General features: G+C 35.9%; 2 protein-coding genes across 2 annotated transcripts in view; both read right to left on the reverse strand.

Moving 5' to 3' along the window:
- Window positions 1–19870, reverse strand: part of LOC129743304 (uncharacterized) — a 535624-nt gene that overhangs the window by 194144 nt on the left and 321610 nt on the right. The window lies entirely within an intron of this gene.
- On the reverse strand, window positions 7857–10103 carry LOC129743284 (serine protease easter-like). Its single transcript, XM_055735273.1, has 4 exons — window positions 9145–10103; window positions 8659–9079; window positions 8401–8597; window positions 7857–8341 (listed from the first exon to the last, which is right to left on the reverse strand). The coding sequence occupies exons 1-4, from the start codon at window positions 10034–10036 to the stop codon at window positions 7890–7892; spliced, it is 1962 nt and encodes a 653-aa protein (XP_055591248.1). The 5' UTR covers window positions 10037–10103; the 3' UTR covers window positions 7857–7889.

A 19870-nucleotide genomic window follows, 5' to 3' on the forward strand; every position in this document is an offset into this window, starting at 1 on the left:
TAATGAGGTCAGCCGTTCGCTGGGCCGGATCCTGGCTGGAGAGCATCCACCTGTCGCACTGTTCCGGAACGAAGATGTCGCGCTAGATTAATTAATTGCCGACCAAGTGCGGGCGCCATCGATCGGATAAATGGATAAACGGACCGGTTTCAAACTTGTTTGTTTTTGTCATTCCTTCATTTCCTGATCTTCACAGCCGCGTGGGTTGAAATCGTGACTCACGGTCAACTATCCGAATATCAGAATCGTCGCTAGGAACTGTTTCAAATTCTGTATGGAAACTGTACGCTTATGAATACTGATCCCAATACTGATCAGTGAAGTTAAAGTTATAGGACTTCGAGGAAAAATTTAAATTGTGGAAAAACTTCTCGAAAATAAAAATTGTATTGATGAATTCTAAAACAATTCAACTGTAACTGCATGGTTAAAAATGGTTGGATTTTTTTTTATAGTTTTATACATTTAAATACATGTTATAAAGCATAGCATCTAAAATCTGGACGCATTAAAACGGGTCTTACTCGGCGATATGTAAACGAAATAAAAATGTTTTGTACTCAAAATGTAGGTTTTTTATTGCACATTAAAGGAAAATAATTTTAAAAATTTCCCAAGGTGGTTATGATGAAATTTCGAACTTTTCGTCCAATACCTTTCATCATAGTTTGGACACCCTGTTCACTGACCTTAGCGGCCATTTTGTTCCACCATCTCTTCAACTCTGTTGCACCCCGAGTCGTCCTACGATTCTTCTTCATCTTTTGCTTGACAATGGATCACTGGAGTTTAAGAAAAGCTTAAATTTCGGAATTCTCCCATTCTTAAGATATTGAGAAATGAAGAAAAACTACACTATGTTAAAAAAAAAGAACTAAAAAGCTAATTTTGATCACTGATAACAAAGAACTTCTGCGAATAATGTATTGTTGTAAACGTTAAGTTTAAGTTTGACGTGGATATTCCAACAAGTTCTGAAGAGTTCAACCTCGCTGAACCTCGATCTGAAGATTTGAAGCTTTTTGAGAATTTCACCATTGTCAGTTTTTAGACCTAGGCTCTATAAAAAGTAATTATAAAACGAGCTGATCAGTTTTTCAGGTCACCCATCTTTGACTTTTAAACTAGGCACTAGGCACCTTAATAGGTTACCTATATTGTCCTAACTATTCAAACATGTTTTTTTCACAAATTAGATCTGGCTTGGAGTGTTTAAGAAATATAAAGGCAGCCACCTCGACTCGCTAGTTTTTTCATCAATAGCTCAGGCTGTCCTTCCAACTCGCATTTCGATTCCAAGCTGTCTTTTCTACTCGCTTGAATTCTTGTCTATAACTCAGGCTGTCCTCTCAATTCGCCTCTCGATTTCAAGCTGTCGTCTCAACTCGCTTGTTTTTTCATCAATTACTCAGGCTGTCCTCTCAATTCGAATTTCGATTCAAGCTGTCCTCTCACCTCGCTTGTTTTCTCATAAATTACTCAGGCCGTCCTCTCAACTTTTCTATCGATGTCAAGCTGCCCTCTCAACTTGCTTGTTTTTTTCAACAATAACTCAGGCTGTTCTCTCAACTCACCTTTCGATTTCAAGCTGTCCTCTCGACTCACTTGATTTCTAATCAATAACTCAGGCTGTCCTCTCAACTCGCCTTCAAATTTTATGCTGTCCTCTCAACTCGCACAGTTGTTTCTAAAACGTTCAAGTTGCCCTCTCAACTCGCTCGAAATTGTGAACGTGGTCAGGCTATCCTCTCAACTTGCCTTTCAATGTCCAGCTGTCCTCTCAACTCGCCTGATTTTTTTTTATCAATAACTCAAGCTGTCCTCTCAACTCGTCTTTCGATTTCAAGCTGTCCTCTCGACTCGCTTGATTTCTAATCAATAACTCAAGCTGTCCTCTCAACTCGCCTTCAAATTTTATGCTGTCCTCTCAACTCGCATAGCTGTTTCTAAAACGTTCAAGTTGTTTTCTCAACTCGCCTTCCAATTTCAAGCTGTCCTCTCAACTTGCTTTATATTTCATTTTTATTCTTATTTCGGCATTATTCATAAGTCGCTCATTTTCGAATTAAAAAATCCTGTTATTTATCACATTCACTTTCACATTCACATCACATCACACTTCAAATTTTATGCTGTCCTCTCAACTCGCATAATTGTTTCTAAAACGTTCAAGTTGTCCTCTCAATTCACTCGAAATTGTGAACGTGGTCGGGCCATCCTCTCAACTTGCCCTTTCAATGTTCATCTGTCCTCTCAACTCGTCTGTTTTTTCATCAATAACTCAGGCTGTCCTCTCAACTCACCTTTCGATATCAAGCTGTCCTTTCGACTCGCTTGATTTATAATCAATAACTCAGGCTGTCCTCTCAACTCGCCTTCAAATTTAATGCTGTCCTCCCAACTCGCATAATTGATTCTAAAACATTCAGGCTGTCCTCTCAACTCGCCTTCAGATTTAAAGCAGTCCTCTCAACTCGCTTGAAATTGTGAACGTGTTCAAGCTGTCCTTACGACCCTCTTTATATTTCATTTTTATTCTTATTTCGGCATTATTCATAAGCCGCTCATTTTACAATAAAAAATTCTGTTATTTATCTGTTATTTTTGCGTAATGGGCAATTAAAATTTTTTTTGATTTCTAAGCAACTTTGATTATCATTTTCTAAGCGTGAACCAATTGTTATCCATTTTCTTTTCGATTTTCTTTATAATTTCTCGTTTAACTAAGATTACGAGAAATTTCCTGTCACGGTCGCCAAATGTGAAGACCTCTTCGGAGCTCCGAATCTCAGACGCAGAATCGGTGAACCGCCGGATCAAAAACTACCAGGGGAACACACACACACACTGAATGACTCGCTCGCTTGATCGACGACTGACTGACTGACTGCATATCGGTTTAATCCGTTCACACAGTTGCATTTCAAAAGCATTTTGCAATGCTGATAAAATGCTAGTTGCATTTTAAAAGAGTGTTCTTGTTTGTATATTTCGCACCATCTTAACTAACCGATCATACTTTAAGTTCAATCTCATGATGGATTTCCTTAGTTTTTGTCATCTGAGTATTGTGCAGATTCACCACGTGCTGCATAATCCGCTTTCAGCATATCAATCCACATATTCAACAACAGAGACAGAGATTCCCCATAAGATCGCGAGAAATCCCAACACAGAAAAGATAAAAATATCCTGTTACGGACACACGATAGAGGGAGCTCTTGCCCTCTATTGCCCCAGCAATAGTTTCTGTTGCAAATTTGATGAAAAAATAATTATCGAAGCAGGCAGAGAAAAAAAATACGATTTTAAGACTCACTTGAAGAAAAAGCACGCGTTTGAGTAAAACAGATTGGAAAAGGTTCTCTCAACCGGTAAAGAACCAGCAGACGGCCACTTGCGATCGTATTTTAACATTTGATCCTTCTCCCCCACCGGCATGTTAAAAACCAGCAGACGGCCACCAGTTACCGTATTTTAACAGATCTCCTGAATGCTTCAGTAAAATAAAGTATAATTCTACCAGCATACATGAAACTCATAAAGAACAAAATCAGTTTCAAGCGTCAACAACTGTAAAACAAACTACTTAGATCGTTGATCAGTTTTTCAAAGAATCCTTGTAACGTTTTCATGTTGCAAAAAAAATATTCAGAAATTGTTGTGAACTTAGTGACCGAAAGGTCCAAAAAAAATGAAGGCTTAAGCGCCAAATTTTATGATAAAATTTGCCAACATTTCCGTTTTCTTGCCCGGCGGCTAGCGGGAAGTCGTGGTCCGCAGCATGATTTAAGGACACTTATCGATTTAAGTATGATCATTTTAATTCACAAAATTACAATAATTGTTAAGTTTGGCCAAAGTAAGAAAAATCTTCACGTGAGCGCTCACGAATCGGCTTCAGAACCAGCAATAGCGGCTTCCGTTGGCTGATCCGGATTCGACAAGCATTCTCGGAAACAGAGCAATTGTTAAAAAAAAGGCCGCTGGTGTTCTGTTGAAGACCACGGCTTATTTAGAAAGTCACCACACATCCAAGTAGTCTTTAAACTTACGCGGCCTTTTCGGTTGTCAAGCTCCGGCTGGCGAGAGCGATCGAATTCATTTGGACCTCTTTCAGAATCCAAATGATGGCAATGAAAATTGCCGTTTCCGCGCCAGGCGGTCAAAACACGGGTGGAACGGGCCTCGACACCCTGATCGCTCCCACGCTCTTCTCCCGTACATCGTGCTGCAACAGATGGCTTGGATGGATGATCGTCCCGCAGACAAATCTCAGGAACAGACGGCACCAACAGCAGCAATGGTCACTGTTCACCAGCACAAAATCACACGGTCGCACTGTCGACCACTTGGTAGTAGTGATGCGCGAGCGCTCAAGAGCCGCTCATTTGAACCGGTTCTTCAAAAAGAACGAACGAGCGGCGGCTCTTGAAAAAAGAGCCGCGGCTCAAAAATGAACCGTGTCTTGCCGCTCAATACCGAGTCGAAAACTGAATGGAATGAGCGAAGAGTGGAGAGCCGTTCGTTCGAACGAACCGAATGGCTCTCCGAACCACATGAGGTTCAATGAGCTACGGTTCAAAAATAAGCTGCGGCTCATTCCAACCTGATTGGTAAGAACGGCTCTCCACTCTTCGTTCTTTCTATTCAGTTTTTTACCCGGTGTTGAGCGGCGAGAGTCGGTTCATTTATGAACCGCTACCGTTCGTTCATTCTCACGGTTCCACGGTTCTTTCTACTCAATCGAACGAACAAACCGTTTTTCTCATTCATTCACTAGCAGATGCAACTGTTTTACGGCATTTCGTGTTAGAAAAAAAGGAAGCGAAATATATATTTCCACATCGATTGTGGCGTATGGGAAAATTTTCATTAATTGTCTGCAGTCTACGTTCAAGTTGTGTTTCCATTCTATCATCGTTTCACGTTTGGTCGCTGGTCGGTTTTGTTCTGCGCTGTGTTTTATCCTGAATTCAGAATTTCGGTTTGGTTTGACATCGAAAGTCAACGGACGAAAGGTAAGAAAAAGGACTTTAAAAGAATGAAAGATGTTTTTTCAAGCATAATGTTTTACAGCTGTTACCATGCCATCAAGTAACATATGGTACCATTTCGAACGAAAAGAAAATGGCAAAGGAAAATTTGCAGGTATATGCCGTTACTGCAAAAAAAGTCTTGCGTTGTCCGGTGGATCGACAGGAAATTTAAAGCGGCACCTTTCCACTCTCCACCCAACGATTAATGTCGACAGGACAGAGCGGTCAGCGGCAGCACCAGGAAACACCACAGCACAACCAAGTGTCCAAGAAGAAGCAACCGAACAGCAAAGCAACCCCGTAAGTCAATCCACTTCACTTTTTATTCCTCCCACGCAACCACAACCAGTGGCGCAGACGTTGATGACCAATTTTGTTGATAGAATTTAACCCATGCCTATTCAAAAAAGTAGGGCATGTGATATTCAATTGCTGAAGATGATATGCAAAGAATTTCACCCCCTATCATTGGTCGAGGATAATGAGTTTAAAACTTTTGTTGGGATGTTGAATCCGACCTATCAACTTCCTAGCAGAAAAACATTAACAACAAGTCTGTTACCAGCTGTATATAACGACATCCAGTCATCTGTGCAGAAAGCATTACTGGACGCTTCAGCAGTTTGCTTAACCAGTGATGGTTGGACCAGTATTAAAAACACTAGTTTCTATGCACTTACCGCACATTATTTCGAGCCAAACACAAAACTGAAATCGGTTTTGCTGGAGTGTTCCGAGTTCTCCGAAAGACATACAGCCGAAAATATCGCGAATTGGGTAACGGGAGTCTTAACAAGATATTCAATCAATTTTAAAATAACAGCAATAGTTACAGACAACGCAGCTAACATGAAACTAGCCGCATCTATTTTAAAAATCCGTCATTTGAGCTGCTTTGCCCATTCCTTGAATTTGGTGGTACAGACAGCTATTATTGGATCGATTAAAGGTGCTGTCGATAGAGCTAAATCAATCGTTCAATATTTCAAACAAAGCTCCCACGCCTTATCCAAGCTACACGAAATGCAACAGAATTTAAACAGGCCTGTGTTAAAATTAAAACAAGACGTTCCAACTCGTTGGAATTCTACGTATGACATGTTGGATCGGTTGCTTCGCAATAAAGAGCCTGTTGTATCAACTTTGGCACTTTTAGAATCCGACCTGTCTCTGGAATCGCATGACTGGATTGAAATAGATCATGCAGTAAAGGTGTTGAAAATGTTTTATGATGTAACAGTCGAAATATCCGCAGAGAAAAATGTGTCACTATCGAAAATTGCAGTTCTCTCTAGATTAATGACACGCTACGTTCGGCAGTACTTGGATCGGGAAAAATCGGTACCGGAGAATATTCAGAAGCTTTGTGAGCAATTAATTTCAGGGTTGGCGAAACGTTTTTCTCTTCTGGAATCTAACGAATTAGTTGCCCAATCAATATTACTGGATCCACGATTTAAAAAGCAAGGTTTCGGAGATGACGATAAATACAATAATGCATACCAGTCATTAATAAGAAAGATGCGAATGACATCGATTGAACCAATGCCGGAGCCGATGGAACTGACACATACACATGCTGCTAGCAGTTCAGCACAGTCGTTTCTGTGGGAAGAATTCGACGAGGTTGTAGGTAGACTGCAAGCGTCTCATGATCCGGCAGTTGCTGCAATCATTGAGCTAGACAAATATGTAGCAGAGCCGCATCTTCAAAGAAAAAACGATCCCTTGCTTTGGTGGGAAGAAAGGAAGTCGGTCTATCCCCGCCTGTATCAAATGGTACTAAAAAGGCTGTGCATCCCGGCGACTTCAGTTCCCTGTGAACGGATCTTCTCCAAAGCTGGGCAAATTTGTAACGACAGACGAAGCCGACTTTCTTCCAGCAATATGCAAAAAATAATTTTCGTTAATCACAATATAAACTAAATAGAAATTCAAAAGAAAAATGTAAAATATCTTACTTATTCGTTGAATTTTAAATTACTCATTAAATCTACCTGTTATCCTTTATTAAGTGTTTTATTTCAAAATCTACATAAGTATTCTTGTGAGTTTTTCATTTTTCCAGATTTTTTTTCCATGCTTCCCAAATTTCCCCTATTTACATATATTTGTAAAGGCTCATTCATTATGTTTATCTCAAAATTTGACGCATATCTATGGGGCCACATCTACAAAGAGCCATTCAAAGAAAACGAACAACCAGAAAAGCCGTTGAGCCATTCTAATTCTAATGGCTGCAGCAGTGGTTCAATTTATGAACTTGCGTCGAAAAACAAACTTTTGATCGGGTGCTGCGAACGCGGTTCAATTTTGAGCCGCTCAAATGAACCGGCTCATTGAATTGAGCGAACGGCTCTGAGCCGCTCATTAAAATGAACCGTTTTGCCCATCTCTACTTGGTAGAAGGCCCAGAAACTAAATGATCCTCGCGCGCAAGATCGGCTGCCCTTTTATCATTTTTTTCCTTGGGTATTTCACCGGTCGACGATCGAAGTTTTTCCTGTCTCTCGGGTTTCTCTGCTAGTTCGTTGAAGTAGCAGCAAATGTGTTTCCGAACTCTGGTTCAGTGGTGCCCAAATCAAAATGCTACATCCTTAACAGAGAGTGATCACACTGGAGACTCGAAAAAAGTTCAGTTCCTCAATTCAAACATATCTTTCTGCCACTATTTGCCACCATACAATTTTGTTTTTTTTCTGGCAGCCACGGCAGCCACCCAAAACCGCGACTCAATATGCTTCACCTTACAGCAGTTTGGGAAATTTTCTTTTTTCTTGCTTATTTGAGATTACGTACAATAAACATTAACTAGCATCAAATGAAAATGAATTTCAATGCAATTTATTCTCATCCTTTCACAATGCTCGAATCCGACGGTTGGATGTTGGTCAAAATCCAATCCAGATACTGGTTCAGGTTCATGCCGAGCCCGGGAACCCGTTCCCGGACGGTACAATTTAGCGGTCCCCACTTCCACAGCCCGAACTGGACGTACCGATCGCCGTCCATGTTGACGTACCTGCCCACGGGAGCTCCGGCCATCCGATCGCAGTGAAATTCCGGTCCCAGCTGCAGCGCGCACAGCCGATCCTTCCCGTTCAGATCCGGACTGAAGCCGACCTCCTCGTAGCGCAGCTGGCAGGTATCGATGTCCATCATCCGCTGCGGATAGCGCATCAACGAACCCTGGTAGATGTTCTTGGCCATCCAGTCCAGGCGCCAGGCCGTGATGTCCAGATACTCCGGATAGTCCTGGCGATGCGGGGAAAACAGCGGCAAACAGATTGGACGGATGCTGTCTGTAAGGGGAGAATTTGTCTAGACATACTAGTTCCTTTTTGTAAATCAAGTATTTTACCTGTGTATTGGATGTCAGCAGACATTCGTACAATCGAGATATCGTTAGTGTACTGAGGGACGTTGAAAAGCGGATGGAATGTTACGGATTCAACACCAACGTTGATGACCCGATCGGCACAAAGAGTTCTCCCGCGGCTATCGGTGCTGCAATCGATTTCGGTTTCTTCGTTGAATTCTCCCAGCTGAACGTGTGTCCTGCAGCCAAAAGAAACATTAAAGTCAAACCAAACTCCTCAAATAATTAGCTGATACTTACGGGCTCATCTTGGTCTTTTTCATACACTCGGCAACGGAAAGAACGTAACGAGTGTTCAGCAGTGTACCCAGGCAGAACGGAATGACGCCATTCTTCTTCGGTGGAAAGCGAACCATGACCATCCAGGGATACTCCAGAACCATAGTGGTCTGATCCAGTGGATTGCGGTTTCGAATTCTGGCCCGTCCACAATCGCTCGGCAGTAGCAGGGCGTTCGGATGTAAAGGAACTTCTTCGATTTGCTCCTTCCGGCAGCAGACAGCTCGAGGTATTCCGGCCAGCTGACACACGGATCGATTGATGTAGTAAGCATCTTCCTGAGCTATGAGTGGAGCTCGGATCATGTTGAAGATGTCTCTGCATTGCTGCAGGGGAACACATTGTCCCTGCTGACCCTTGGCAGTTTTACATGGAACGTTCTCTGGAGACAAACAACTTAACATTCGGAGTAAATTGATTTTGTTGATCACCATTAGCTTAACTTACTTTCTTGATTGTACTGGCCCCGGAAATCCGTATTGGTGACCTGTTCGATCCAGTCCCAGTAAGCCGTTACGTTGGTAAATGCCGTGTAGGACTCGGCAAAACACAGATTCGACGTTCCGCTGCGAGTTTTGGTGAAAGCAACGATTCCTGCCACATACCATGCATCTCCCCGTTGCATCATCAGACCTCCACCACTGTCTCCGTTACAGGGTGCCGACCCATTGGTAGTCCCGGCGCAGAACACTTCCTTCTGAAGCACCACCCCAAATGTGCTAGGATCCGACTTGAGACATTCGGACTCGGCCACCACTGGCAGCGAGACCTTCTTCAGGATGTCCAGTGAAGGTTTATCGTTGTCGGCTATACCCCAACCAACAACAGTTCCGGTGTCTACTCGTAGATCCGGTTTGGCGTTCAAGCAAGCCGGCAGTACGTAGGCCGTATACTGCAGCGGCTCCGAAAGCTCCAGCAAAGCAATGTCGTGCAACAAACTGTCCCGAGCATAGCCATTAATGTGTATCTTGGAAACAGACCTAATTTGCCGGGTATCAGTTTCCGGGTTCAAAAGGTTGAAAACGCCGGCCCAAACCGTGACGTCACTAGCACTTCGCAAAAGCTGATGCCTGTTCTCACTGAGCATACAATGAGCCGCCGTTAGAACGAACTTTTTGCTAATTAGCGTACCCCCGCACGAGTATCGCTCCGTATTGTCTCGCTGCCTCAGCCACAGAGCTACGTGCCAGGGCCAGAATCCGTGACGCGCATCCTCACCGCGAACAATCAAAAACTGAGTCCTCGCCCGGGGAACTCCACATTGATAGTTATCTTCGGCCCTCACCAAGGCCAACACTCCGACTAACGCCAGCAACAGCAGCGTTCCTAGGATCTTCATAGTGCACTTATTTACAAGTTCAATGTACGGAAGTAACTCACGTAAAACACGTCCACCCGAGAAAGAGTCGTGGTTCCGACTGCTGAACAGACGTCAAGATCATCGCGATCGGAGGGAGCTCATATCCACGGCACAGCTTCAAAGTAAACCGGTTCCAGCAAGCAGGTTCACTCAAGCAAAGCCGGGGAATATCCCAGCATAAGGCCAGTTTGGAAATCCAAATTTGAAACCTACTTAAGCCGAAGTTGTTCGGTGCCAAGTGTGGAAGAAGATCTGCATTCTCTGTTGTTTTGATTGGATTAAGGTCTAGAAACAAAAATTATCGTTCATCGATTCAGGCGTGTAGCGAGGGTGTTTAAAAGGGCAATATCGATATCACTGATCGGTCAGTGATCAAGCACCGATTTATTGTTTGCATTAACCTCGGTTCGAAATTAGTAAACTTCACCACGAGCTTAAAAAAAATCAAACAAGCCGAAAGAAAATGTCTTGAATGCCTGTTCTTTTGCTTTCTTATTTCAATGGATATTCACTTTTCAATTGAACCACTAAATTTTGCAACATGTTTTCCTCAAAAATAAAATTTCAGATAATTAATATCCTTCAACCGGAACTGAGCTTGCTTGATTCTAAGCATGGAAATCGCGAAAACAAGAAAAATCCTTTGCACACATGTTTCTATCAATAACGAAATCTCACCGAAAGATCCGTTCAGCACAACTAAACACCAATGGCATTTCTCTTCAAGTAATTTTTAAGCATTTTAATCAATTGTAGAATTTAGCAGTAGGTTTTTAATTCGCAAGAAAACAAATGTTAAATAGCGAAGGCGAAAAAAGGCGTCCGTTCTAGATTACGGCTTGCTGCGATCAGGTCTTCATAAGAACAAGTTCACTGGTGTTGGGAAAAAGTGGTAGAAATTTTGACATTTTGAAAATTTTACCATGCAAAAATGTTTTCAAGATCTTAGGGCGTTGTATTTTTTTTACATCACTGTTTCTATTTCAGCCGTATGCGGTAGAAATATTGCTATTTTTGCATCACAGCATCACAGAAGGCCACAGATTTTGAAAATGTTTTTTCAAAGCAAAATTTTCAAAATGTGCTAAAAGTGACAAAATCTTTACCATTTTTACCCAACACCAGTGAACTTGCTCTAAATACATATCTAGAAAGGGGCCGTTTACATACCACGTGGACATATTAGGGGGAAGGGCAAGGAATATTTAAATAAGGTAGTGCCGAAAGCCGTGTTGGATTTTTTTAACGTCACAAAAACGATTGTATCGAAAATTTATAAGAGAATGGTAGGAATTTTCAAAGAAAAACACGTGTTAGAACGAAAATGAATTCCAATTTGATATCGATTATGTTGTAAGGCCTCTATTTAACTATGATATGAAGTTTTTTGATCCTTTGAAGATTGCATTATGTTTTTTTTTTTTCTTATTTTATTAATGAATGCAATGTCGCTTCGAAGCTGCAAACATGAAGAAAAAATCCGCTTTTAAAAGGTTTAGTTTGTAGATATTGAGTGTTCAACTTATTGTCATGATTTTAATTCAACCGGTTTACTATATACAATTTTATGTAGAACAATTAACATCAACAAATGATTGATTCCTAAAATGCCAATCAAAGATTGTTGTTTTGTATAGAAATTTCTGTTTTGAGCACTTTATGGTGACGAGGAGCTTAAACTGCACTGACTTGAACATTTTCATGGAAAACTTTGAAATCATTCTAAAGTTTTGCAAATTTCAGTGGGAAAAGTCCACCATTTTTTTAAATTTCGATGGTCTATTTTATAGAAAAATGATTGTAAAATGCTACTTTTTATTGCACCGAACTTAAAGAGCAAGTATCCTTCTACAATAACATGTTTTCAAAGTGGAAAATTTCCAGCAGATTCTTGGAATTATCAACCAAAAATATAAATTTCCTAGTAAATTAACAGATTTTGCGTGATTGTCACATCTCAGCCTGTACAAATACTAGAGCAGGGCTGCCTTGGCACTCCTTTTTTCAAATATTCCTTGGGGGAAGGGAGGTTTATGTCCACGTTTTTCCACGAAGAGGGGGATAGGGGTCATGTCCACGTGGACATACTTACTTCCAAAAAAATTTTCAACAGGTGAATAAATATTAACATGTTTAAATCATAATCTTAAAATTGCAAACCTATCCATTTAAGTTCAAACAATAAGTAGCCAATTGATAGTGGTAAATATGAAAATTTAGAAATTTAGGAATTTTAAAATAATTTTATATCAGGAAATTGTTATTTGTATCTTTTTCTTCAAAATCAACCAATTTTAAAACCGAAAGGCAAAAAGTGGTGTTTTCTAACTGAAAATTAGATTTAGAAAAATAACAATTATAAATCTGTCCTTGAGGACATCTGGGGAGGAGGAAGGGGTGGCATTCGAAGTTTTCAAATGTCCACGCTAATCCACGGATGGAGAGAAAGGGTCCACAATCTCATTTTTCTGTTCAAGTGTTATCTAAACGGCCCCAAAGATGGCCAACATCGATATTCTGGGATTTCTGTAGAATGAGCTGAGAAAACCACTTACAAAATGCTTGAAAAAAAAAACACAAACTTATTTAGGGAAGAACTGCATAAAGCGCACCAATTGTCATATTTGGTACTTTTGCCATTTTTGTAATTTTTGTAAATTTTGTGTCATTTTTGTGATATTTTTGTGCCATTTTTGTGTCATTTTTGCGTCAATTTTCGCGTGTCATTTTTGTTTCAGTTTTGTGCCATTTTTGTGTCATTTTTGCGTCAATTTTGCATCATTTTTGCGTCATTTTTGTATCAATTTTGTGTCATTTTTATATCGTTTTTGTGTCATTTTTGTATTATTTTCTGTGTCATTTTTGTGTCATTTTTGTGCCATTTTTGTGTCGTTTTAATGTCATTTTTGTGTCACTTTTGTGTCACGTTTGTATCATTTTTGTGTCATTTTTGTGTCACTAATGTGTCTGTTTTGTTTCAATTTTGTCATTTTGTCACTTGAGTGTTATATTTGTGTCATTCATGTGTTATTTCAACGTCACTTTTGTGTCATTTTTGTATTATTTTTGTGTCTTTTTTGTGTCATTTTAGTGTCATTTTTGTCATTTTTGTCATTTTTGTCATTTTTGTCATTTTTGTCATTTTTGTCATTTTTGTCGTTTTTGTCATTTTTGTCATTTTTGTCATTTTTGTCATTTTTGTCATTTTTGTCATTTTTGTCATTTTTGTCATTTTTGTCATTTTTGTCATTTTTGTCATTTTTGTCATTTTTGTCATTTTTGTCATTTTTGTCATTTTTGTCATTTTTGTCATTTTTGTCATTTTTGTCATTTTTGTCATTTTTGTCATTTTTGTCATTTTTGTCATTTTTGTCATTTTTGTCATTTTTGTCATTTTTGTCATTTTTGTCATTTTTGTCATTTTTGTCATTTTTGTCATTTTTGTCATTTTTGTCATTTTTGTCATTTTTGTCATTTTTGTCATTTTTGTCATTTTTGTCATTTTTGTCATTTTTGTCATTTTTGTCATTTTTGTCATTTTTGTCATTTTTGTCATTTTTGTCATTTTTGTCATTTTTGTCATTTTTGTCATTTTTGTCATTTTTGTCATTTTTGTCATTTTTGTCATTTTTGTCATTTTTGTCATTTTTGTCATTTTTGTCATTTTTGTCATTTTTGTCATTTTTGTCATTTTTGTCATTTTTGGCAAAATTGTCAAAATTGTCAAAATTGTCAAAATTGTCAAAATTGTCAAAACTGTCAAATTTGTCAAAATTTGTCAAAATTTTCAAAATTGTCAAAATTGTCAAAATTGTTAAAATTGTCAAAATTGTCAAAATTGTCAAAATTGTCTAAATTGTCGAAATTGTCAAAATTGTCAAAATTGTCAAAATTGTCAAAATTGTCAAAATTGTCAAAATTGTCAAAATTGTCAAAATTGTCAAAATTGTCAACATTGTCAAAATTTTCAAAATTGTCAAAATTATCAAAATTGTCAAAATCTTCAAAATTGTCAAAATTGTCAAAATTGTCAAAATTGTCAAAATTGTCAAAATTGTCAAAATTGTCAAAATTGTCAAAATTGTCAAAATTGTCAAAATTGTCAAAATTGTCAAAATTGTCAAAATTGTCAAAATTGTCAAAATTGTCAAAATTGTCAAAATTGTCAAAATTGTCAAAATTGTCAAAATTGTCAAAATTGTCAAAATTGTCAAAATTGTCAAAATTGTCAAAATTGTCAAAATTGTCAAAATTGTCAAAATTGTCAAAATTGTCAAAATTGTCAAAATTGTCAAAATTGTCAAAATTGTCAAAATTGTCAAAATTGTCAAAATTGTCAAAATTGTCAAAATTGTCAAAATTGTCAAAATTGTCAAAATTGTCAAAATTGTCAAAATTGTCAAAATTGTCAAAATTGTCAAAATTGTCAAAATTGTCAAAATTGTCAAAATTGTCAAAATTGTCAAAATTGTCAAAATTGTCAAAATTGTCAAAATTGTCAAAATTGTCAAAATTGTCAAAATTGTCAAAATTGTCAAAATTCTCAAAATTGTCAAAATTGTCAAAATTGTCAAAATTGTCAAAATTGTCAAAATTGTCAAAATTATCAAAATTGTCAAAATTGTCAAAATTGTCAAAATTGTCAAAATTGTCAAAATTGTCAAAATTGTCAAAATTGTCAAAATTGTCAAAATTGTCAAAATTGTCAAAATTGTCAAAATTGTCAAAATTGTCAAAATTGTCAAAATTGTCAAAATTGTCAAAATTGTCAAAATTGTCAAAATTGTCCAAATTGTCAAAATTGTCAAAATTGTCAAAATTGTCAAAATTGTCAAAATTGTCAAAATTGTCAAAATTGTCAAAATTGTCAAAATTGTCAAAATTGTCAAAATTGTCAAAATTGTCAAAATTGTCAAAATTGTCAAAATTGTCCAAATTGTCAAAATTGTCAAAATTGTCAATATTGTCAAAATTGTCAAAATTGTCAAAATTGTCAAAATTGTCAAAATTGTCAAAATTGTCAAAATTGTCAAAATTGTCAAAATAGTCAAAATTGTCAAAATTGTCAAAATTGTCAAAATTGTCAAAATTGTCAAAATTGCCAAAATTGTCAAAAATTGTCAAATTGTCAAAATTGTCAAAATTGTCAAAATTGTCAAAATGTCAAAAATGTCAAAATTGTCAAAATTGTCAAAATTGTCAAAATTGTCAAAATTGTCAAAATTGTCAAAATTATCAAAATTGTCAAAATTGTCAAAATTATCAAAATTATCAAAATTGTCTAAATTGTCAAAATTGTCAAAATTGTCAAAATTGTCAAAATTGTCAAAATTGTCAAATTGTCAAAATTGTCAAAATTGTCAAAATTGTCAAAATTGAGTCAAAATTGTCAAAATTGTCAAAATTGTCAAAATTGTCAAAATTGTCAAATTGTCAAAATTGTCAAAATTGTCAAAATTGTCAAAATTGTCAAAATTGTCAAAATTGTCAAAATTGTCAAAATTGTCAAAATTGTCAAAATTGTCAAATTGTCAAAATTGTCAAAATTGTCAAAATTGTCAAAATTGTCAAAATTGTCAAAATTGTCAAAATTGTCAAAAATGTCAAAATTGTCAAAATTGTCAAAATTGTCAAAATTGTCAAAATTGTCAAAATTGTCAAAATTGTCAAAATTGTCAAAATTGTCAAAATTGTCAAAATGTCAACATTGTCAAAATTGTCAAAATTGTCAAAATTGTCAAAATTGTCAAAATTGTCAAAATTGTCAAAATTGTCAAAATTGTCAAAAATTGTCAAAATTGTCAAAATTGTCAAATTGTCAAAATTGTCAAATTGTCAAAATTGTCAAAATTGTCAAAAATGTCAAAAATGTCAAAATTGTCAAAATTGTCAAAATTGTCAAAATTGTCAAAATTGTCAAAATTGTCAAAATTGTCAAAATTATCAAAATTGTCAAAATTGTCAAATTGTCAAAATTGTCAAAATTGTCAAAATTGTCAAAATTGTCAAAATTGTCAAAATTGTCAAAATTGTCAAAATTGTCAAAATTGTCAAAATTGTCAAAAATTGTCAAAATTGTCAAAATTGTCAAAATTGTCAAAATTGTCAAAATTGTCAAAAATTGTCAAAATTGTCAAATTGTCAAATTTGTCAAAATTGTCAAAATTGTCAAAATTGTCAAAATTGTCAAAATGGTCAAAATTGTCAAATTGTCAAAATTGTTCAAAATTGTCAAAATTGTCAAAATTGTCAAAATTGTCAAAATTGTCAAAATTGTCAAAATTGTCAAAATTGTCAAATTGTCAAATTGTCAAAATTGTCAAAATTGTCAAAATTGTCAAATTGTCAAATTGTCAAAATTGTCAAAATTGTCAAAATTGTCAAAATTGTCAAATTGTCAAAATTGTCAAAATTGTCAAAAATTGTCAAAACTTTCAAAATTGTCAAAATTGTCAAAATTGTCAAAATTGTCGAAATTGTCAAAATTGTCAAAATTGTCAAAATGTCAAAATGTCAAAATTGCCAAATTGTCAAAATTATCAAAATTGTCAAAATTGTCAAAATTGTCAAAATTGTCAAAATTGTCAAAATTGTCAAAATTGTCAAAATTGTCAAAATTGTCAAAATTGTCCAAATTGTCAAAATTGTCAAAATTGTCAAAATTGTCAAAATTGTCAAAATTGTCAAAATTTTCAAAATTGTCAAAATTGTCAAAATTGTCAAAATTGTCAAAATTGTCAAAATTGTCAAAATTGTCAAAATTGTCAAATTGTCAAAATTGTCAAAATTGTCAAAATTGTCAAAATTGTCAAATTGTCAAAATTGTCAAAATTGTCAAAATTGTCAAAATTGTCAAAATTGTCAAAATTGTCAATATTGTCAAAATTTTCAAAATTGTCAAAATTGTCAAAATTGTCAAAATGTCAAAAATGTCAAAATTGTCAAAATTGTCAAAATTGTCAAAATTGTCCAAAATTATCAAAATTGTCAAAATTGTCAAAATTGTCAAAATTGTTAAAATTGTCAAAATTGTCAAAATTGTCAAAATTGTCAAATTGTCAAAATTGTCAAAATTGTCAAAATTGTCAAAATTGTCAAAATTTGTCAAAATTGTCAAAATTGTCAAAATTGTCAAAATTGTCAAAATTGTCAAAATTGTCAAAATTGTCAAATTGTCAAAATTGTCAAAATTGTCAAAATTGTCAAAATTGTCAAAATTGTCAAAATTGTCAAAATTGTCAAAATTGTGAAAATTGTCAAAATTGTGAAAATTGTCAAAATTGTCAAAATTGTCAAAATTTTCAAAATTGTCAAAATTGTCAAAATTGTCAAAATTGTCAAAATTTTCAAAATTGTCAAAATTGTCAAAATTGTCAAAATTGTCAAAAATGTCAAAATGTCAAAATTGTCAAAAGTGTCAAAATTGTCAAAATTGTCAAAATTGTCAAAATTGTCAAAATTGTCAAATTGTCAAAATTGTCAAAATTGTCAAAATTGTCAAAATTGTCAAAATTGTCAAAATTGTCAAAATTGTCAAAATTGTCAAAATTGTCAAAATTGTCAAAATTGTCAAAATTGTCAAAATTGTCAAAATTGTCAAATTGTCAAAATTGTCAAAATTGTCAAAATTGTCAAAATTGTCAAAATTGTCAAAATTGTCAAAATTGTCAAAATTGTCAAAATTGTCAAAATTGTCAAAATTGTCAAAATTGTCAAAATTGTCAAAATTGTCAAAATTGTCAAAATTGTCAAATTGTCAAAATTGTCAAAATTGTCAAAATTTTCAAAATTGTCAAAATTGTCAAAATTGTCAAAAATGTCAAAAATGCCAAATTGTCAAATTGTCAAAATTGTCAAAATTGTCAAAATTGTCAAAATTGTCAAAATTGTCAAAATTGTCAAAATTGTCAAAATTGTCAAAATTGTCAAAATTGTCAAAATTGTCAAAATTGTCAAAATTGTCAAAATTGTCAAATTGTCAAAATTGTCAAAATTGTCAAAATTGTCAAAATTGTCAAAATTGTCAAATTGTCAAAAATTGTCAAAATTGTCAAAATTGTCAAAATTGTCAAAATTGTCAAAATTGTCAAAATTGTCAAAATTGTCAAAATTGTCAAATTGTCAAAATTGTCAAAATTGTCAAAATTGTCAAAATTGTCAAAATTGTCAAAATTGTCAAAATTGTCAAAATTGTCAAAATTGTCAAAAATTGTCAAAATTGTCAAAATTGTCAAATTGTCAAAATTGTCAAAATTGTCAAAATTGTCAAAATTGTCAAAATTGTCAAAATTGTCAAAATTGTCAAAATTGTCAAAATGTCAAAATTGTCAAAAATTGTCAAAATTGTCAAAATTGCCAAAATTGTCAAAATTGTCAAAATTGTCAAAATTGTCAAAATTGTCAAAATTGTCAAAATTGTCAAAATTGTCAAAATTGTCAAAATTGTCAAAATTGTCAAAATTGTCAAAATTTTGACAATCATTTGATTGCACTGAACGAACGAACCAACGAAAGCGATTGCCGAGCGCTTGTTGGCATTTGGAACTCTTTCTTCGGATTTTACCCGTAATTTGGCCGGAAAAGGCGCTAGAACCGAGTTATTTTTGCGGAATAAGTGTAACGATAGTGAGTGTTTAAATAGGAGTTGAGGAAAATCTAAAGTTATCACGAAATCGACGATTTCTGATCCAGAGAGGGAAAATTTTTGAGCAGGCATTAGCTGCTCGCTTTTTTCCATTGAGTTCGGAGTTAAAGATAAAAAGTAAACTAACTAAAAAATACGCTTTTGAAGATGTACTCGCATTTTTCGAAAAACAGTATTTTGGATCACTCGTGAAGTAACTCTCGTCGCGAACGGCACGTTGGTTTTTCGATCCGGAGAATTGCCTATTATAATCGAGTTTTTGGATAGTTTTATACGATCAATTCTGGTTCCTTAAATAAAGCGCTGCACATTTTACTACGGTTGATGTAAAATCCAAAGGGACTGTGAAGTATTGTTGGTTTTTGAGTGACACATTTTATCTTGGCAAGTTGTACGACATTTTGTTTGCCATATAGAGAGAGATCGTTGTGAGGTATAGGGGCGCCATGAAGGGCGCGCCCACCGGGAGTGGGGTACCCAATTGTTTGGTTGAGTCTTCCCCTCTCCCCCCTTTCATGCGAACATCATCATTTGATGGAAACAAAAGATGGTTGCAAATCAGAAGACCGAGGGATAACCCTGAAGCGTTACCCAAAAATCCATTTTTTATCGCTAATGCAATCGAAAAATATCTCCGAAGAGGACCATTGAAGAAGGATTTGCAACTTAATATAGAGAACGGTGGTAAAAGCTATGCAATCTCTACGTTCAACGTAGAGCTGTTTGAGCTACTCAAAACTATCACCCGCTTGGACCTGAACACCGCAGTCGAGGTTGTAGATCACCCGACCCTGAACAGGATTCAGGGGGTGTGCTACCAAGCGGATACGTGCGATCTGACAGCCGAAGAATTGTTGAACGAGCTCAAACCACAGGGTGTAACGGCTATTCGTCGCATTACTCGTTGGGAAAATGGAAAACCAGTTAACACACCGTTGACGGTACTCTCATTTTCAAGCACACGTCTACCGACGGAAGTCTTTTTTGGGTGGACACGGGTTCCCGTTAGGACCTACTACGAGTCACCAATGGTATGTAAAAACTGCCTGCAATACCGACACACAAAAAAACGGTGCACCAACAAAACCATTTGCCCCCGCTGTGCCAATGACCATCCCATCGATACCAAGAATGCCTGTACTTTACCTCCTTGCTGCCCTCACTGTCCT

The sequence above is a fragment of the Uranotaenia lowii genome, chromosome 1 (assembly GCF_029784155.1).
Source record: "Uranotaenia lowii strain MFRU-FL chromosome 1, ASM2978415v1, whole genome shotgun sequence".
In the NCBI taxonomy this organism is placed as follows: domain Eukaryota; kingdom Metazoa; phylum Arthropoda; class Insecta; order Diptera; family Culicidae; genus Uranotaenia; species Uranotaenia lowii.